We start from the raw sequence: 5,032 nt of genomic DNA, 5'->3' as shown, positions 1-5,032 counted from the left end.
TTGCACAAAAAGTTCATAGCATCAATTGGAATTGCCCATGTCATTTAATTGTATAACAGCCTGAACCAACCAAAATAAACAGCATTTTGTACACAAAGCAGGAAAAAACAATTTGATATAGAGATAACAGATTGTGAAGTAGGGAGTCGTGCCCATTTAATGATATGCTTCTAGTTCATGACTTCTTGAGTGGATACAAATTTCTAAAGCTAACTCTACAAAGAACCCCAGGAGGTGAAAGGAAAAATCCAAACAACAAACAACATGAATGAACAAATTCACCCGTTTGTGGCAAAGTCTCCCAGAAACAATACCTTAAATCCTTGTTGCAACTGAGGTCGCTCTGACTCCAATATTGTATTCCTTCAGATCAACTTTTCTTTCAAACTAGAAACTAAAGCATCACAACCTTTCCAGCCTTATGCTTCTGAACCTTCTGCAACGGTTGAAAGGCCAACCTCTTTAACAAAGTCTGGGTTGAGAAACTTTGCCACAAATGCCCACAACTTATAAACATCATGAAAATTAGTCAGAAAGCCAAGAGATGCTGTGACAACCTCAACTCTAACGAAGCCACTTTTCCCATCATGGCGACCATTTTCCATAGGTCTGCACAGGGTAGTATCTTCAAGATTCAATGCGCCATGTTGCTGTCTCAGACTATCTAGAATACGAATATGACTAAGAATTCCAATTCCCAGAGAGATACCATTTGACTCAGCCAGCTTCTGAACGACTTCTGGATTGACTAGTCCTTTATTTCTGTCTCTCACATTGAAAGCCACTGCTGCACCCCTTTCATATTTAATCTTTGGGCCATAGATGTGAACAAGAGGCACAGTCTGGTCTCCATCTGAACTAGGTAATCTCAACTGCAGTAATGAGGTCACTAGCCAGTTGATCAAAAACCGCAATCGAAGAGTGGTCTTGTTGAGACCCAACATATTTATATGATCGAGATGCCTGCATGCTATCTCAGGTTCTCTCCTGTCTGAGTCTTGCCTGTCACCATATTCTCCATCACTCGTGTAATCTTCATCATCCAGGCCTGTGGCAGATAATTCTCCGAGCTCCGAAGTATGGCTCAGACGTGCTCTATGGTTTTCTTCCATGCTAAAGGACACCCTTCTTCCCCTGCTTCCAGGCTGTTCAATCTCTTCTATACCAAAAAATCTACCACCAGCAAACCTATTTCCTTCCCTCCTTCCCAATAACCTAAACTCACCCTCCGTCTCTCGTCTTATGGCGCTCTCTTTTGCCTCCATGCAAATTTCAGAAGTTGAGCCATTCTCTGGTCTCGGTTTGCTGGCTACATATTCCTCCTGGATCTCCTGTACATACCGATGGTCTGAGCCCTTTCCACTGTTTTGTGAAGTGGGGTTTGTTTCTGTGTACTGAGCTTCTTCAGGAACTGTTTTAACGCGGCCCAATTCCTTTGACACCATTCGAACAGCATCATCAAATAACTGCACATGGTGGTCCTCATGAGATCCTATTACCTCCTTATCATAGATTGGACTGTTAGATATCTTAGCTGATGCTTTTGGAGAGAACCGCTTGTTCTTCCGGCCAGTAAACCACAAAGGCGGTGAAGGAGTTGCCAGCTTCTGTTTGTTCAACTGACCAGCATTGTCTGACCCAAGTGGGCTTTGACCCAAGTCAATCCATAATGAGTTGTCCGACGACTCATCTTCACTGAAAACTGGACTCTTCATCATCTCCCCAACTGATACACTTTCAGTTTCTTCAATTATGGTGCTTGCCCCATCTCTATCAGAGCTGTTATCATGATCCATCTCTGTCTCAAATACATCCCTCACCTGAGCAGAAGTATATGCACCAGAAAATGCAGGAAATTGTGCTCCTGGCCGAGTTTCAGACGCGACTTCACCATTCCCATCAACTTCATCATCTTCAATTCCAGCAAATCCAGAAATACCATCAATAGAATCACTCAGGTACAGAGGAAAAACAGGGGTGATTTTCACTATACCAGGACCTGCATGCCCAGATTGATTTTGAAGGCTTGCCATCACAGACTTTTTAATGAGTAGGCACCCAAAACCAGTTGGGTCATACCCAAAAACCCTGTAAAACGATGTTATAATGAAATCTGGACGGAATAGAGATAACCCAAGCGAATCCATGTCTTTAGGACCCAGTGATCCAGCGTCAAGCAAGACATGCCAATTGTTCTGTTGAGCCAGTGCCATCCACTGGTAAGAATACTTGGCACCAGTAACTCTAGACTGAACTGGGAACACAAAAAGACCGACAGCAGAGTCCTTCTTCCTCCTCTTTTTGCTCGAGATTTGCTTTCTCAGATCGGTCGAGCAAAGTTTGAGGGTTGGCCATTTAAACCATGCACTGCAGACTTTTGCCCCTTTCTCCTTGGCACCCTGAGCCATCCAATTCACAGACTGGCTCTCATGATCAAACATGGTTAACAACCTTTTGTTTGTATGGAAAGGGTAGGATTCAGCTAGCAATTTGAAAGCTGACCCTCTACTCACAGTAAAAACAAGGCCATACTCATTCTCAGGGATGTTCAGATAATCCATTATCCTAGTTTTTATATCATGTTCCACTGTGCCTTTCTCAGCACCTCCATATAAAGCATGATTACTCAAATTTGCAGTTATCTCAGACAAGCTAAATGTAGATGACTCCCAATAATGAACGCTCTGAAGGAAAGAAAACAGCCCAAATCCACAGTAGTCAAGACATACCTTAGGTATTGAACCCGATAGGTGTGCATACTCGTCCGACCTCAGCTGATCGATCTTCTCGGAGCTCTGGTATTTCGGGTACATAGTGAGGAACTTTGAGAATGACTCGTGGAGGTCAGGGATGGACTCCTCTGATTCGAACGTCCGGTCCGTCGCAAGGGCAGTGGCTCTGAGGAATTCCTTCTGAGCGTGGAGCCTTGCGAGAGATCGAGACCGCCCCAAACCCTCATCTTGATTGGCGACTGATTCAGAGTCCATGCCTTGGGATTTAACGAGTGAACCATCTTCAGATGCTTCTTCGAGAGCTTCCCTGAGCTTGTGCTCTTGCAATTTTCTGAGAACAGATGAGTTTCTCTTGTTGTCCTCTGTTGAATGTTCAGAGTTATCCTTTTTTCTGCTCTTTTTATCCATGATCAGAGCAGCACAGAGAGATATTGGCTTCCATAGCGAAAGATGCATCAAAGCTTGTAATAGATTTGAGAGGAATACCAGAAAGAATGACTAGCTCAACAAGATCAAAGAAACCCTAGATCGACTGAAACAACAAAATTGGAGTTCAGAAATATGAAGGTCAAAAGGTAAAGCAGACACAGGTATTAGGGTTCAGTCTGAGAAATCCAGTGAATCAGTGGACCATTTGTAATGGGAGAGAGGGCAAAAAAATATATATTTAAGCTGATAAAAATTGAAAACCCATAAAGATTCAAAAGATTCCTGAAATTTTAAACCCTAGATCCACAACATTAACATGAGATTGGAAGAAAACCAATACAGAGAGACAGAAAATCAAAGATTTAAACCCCAAAATCCAAAACCCAGATCCCAAAAAATGGCAAAGAACAGATACTACAGAAGACACTTACAGCAAATGTAGTAGAGGAATGGCTCCAGAGAGCAACAAGACAGAGAGTTGAACAAAGCCCTTGACTTGCATCCAAACCCAATTAAAAGAAAAACCTAAAAGAGCTCCAATCAATCTCTCTCTCTCTCTGTTTCTCTCTCTAGCTTTTCTGCATCACAATTACAGGCAGACCCTCCACATCAATTGCCCATTTACTTCAGTTGAGAATCCAAAACATACGCTCTCTATTTTGATTACCCCAGTGCGCTCCCCCTCTCTCTCATTGACCCTATTTGGCAATCTCCATCCACAATCTACACTAAACCTTTAACAAACAGTGTGAAATGACATTGACTTTCACATATACCAATAAGGGGCTGTTGTGTTATTTATTACCAGCTTAATTTTAATTTTAATTTTAATTTTAATTTATGCTAGTGTTTTGTGGGACCTACCACAACCTTTTCCTTCCTACAGTCAAATAATCATCTGCCTTGGATAAAAGCTGTTTTCTGTCCAGCTCTAAAGTCTTCCATACTCCTCCAATGCAAAAAAAAAAAAAAATTCAATTTTCCATTGAGAAAACAAGTACAAACTTTTTCTTTTTCAGTTTTTTTTTTTTTTTTTTTTTTCTCAAAAATTAAAATAAATACAGTTTTTTTTTTTCATGAGACTCCGATAAATGTAAAGTTAAAATTTTTTTTTTGGATGTATATGCATCTTTTTCTAAATGAATAACGACATAATTAAACAAACTACAAAAAGGAATATTATATGGACTGAACTTGAAATTCACTCATCAATAAACATTTAGCCCAAATTAGGGATAAAACATGGGAAGGTCAATCCAACACTAACTTGAGTTTAATTGAATCTTTAACGCGTTTAAGGGTAAGATTGAATAGATGCAAATTTAATTGGAGTTAGACATGTGCGAGCGAGTCCACTTACACAGTGAGCCACTGTTACACTCTGGGAATTCGATCTAAACTTGGAACTAATATCATTATGCAATACAGCCAATAAATCTTCGAGGACAAGAACATAGTAAGAATATCAGAAGGCTTCAAAGAGTTAGCTGTGTCAATAACTTATCACTTACCTACCAAACCTACCAAAATGCCAAAACACAAATTTGAAACTCACACACACTCATCACTAACAGAAAAACAATGCTTGCTCATAAATACAATAGCAAGTCTAATATTGTTAGAATTCCATCATTTTAACAAACAAACTTCTAAATTTCTAATTGATGTTTGAGTCTGACCCTTATCTAACACTGTCTAGCCTTTAATTCACTCATCTTGTTTTGTGTCCAAGTTTTTTGTATTTATCAGAAAAAACATAACTAAATTTCGTAAGGAACAATATTTGCCTCTTCAGAAGGGACGAGAATCATCGATGTGATATGACATGCTTTTACTTTGAATTTAAAGTATGTAAGAAAAAAAATATGAAA

The 5,032-nt window shown here is 40.0% G+C and overlaps 1 protein-coding gene across 1 annotated transcript; it reads right to left on the bottom strand.

The window, feature by feature from the left end:
* Positions 1-3,926, bottom strand: LOC132286535 (uncharacterized). The gene is made up of 2 exons (XM_059788886.1): positions 3,593-3,926; positions 1-3,264 (listed from the first exon to the last, which is right to left on the bottom strand). The coding sequence occupies exon 2, from the start codon at positions 3,186-3,188 to the stop codon at positions 420-422; it is 2,769 nt and encodes a 922-aa protein (XP_059644869.1). The 5' UTR covers positions 3,189-3,264; positions 3,593-3,926; the 3' UTR covers positions 1-419.
* Between the last annotated feature and the right edge of the window lie 1,106 nt (positions 3,927-5,032).

Source organism: Cornus florida, unplaced genomic scaffold, assembly GCF_030987335.1.
Source record: "Cornus florida cultivar Cherokee Brave unplaced genomic scaffold, ASM3098733v1 CherokeeBrave_3.0.0_Hap2_Chr11, whole genome shotgun sequence".
Classification (NCBI taxonomy): domain Eukaryota; kingdom Viridiplantae; phylum Streptophyta; class Magnoliopsida; order Cornales; family Cornaceae; genus Cornus; species Cornus florida.
This window is presented reverse-complemented; position numbering and strand designations above follow the sequence as displayed.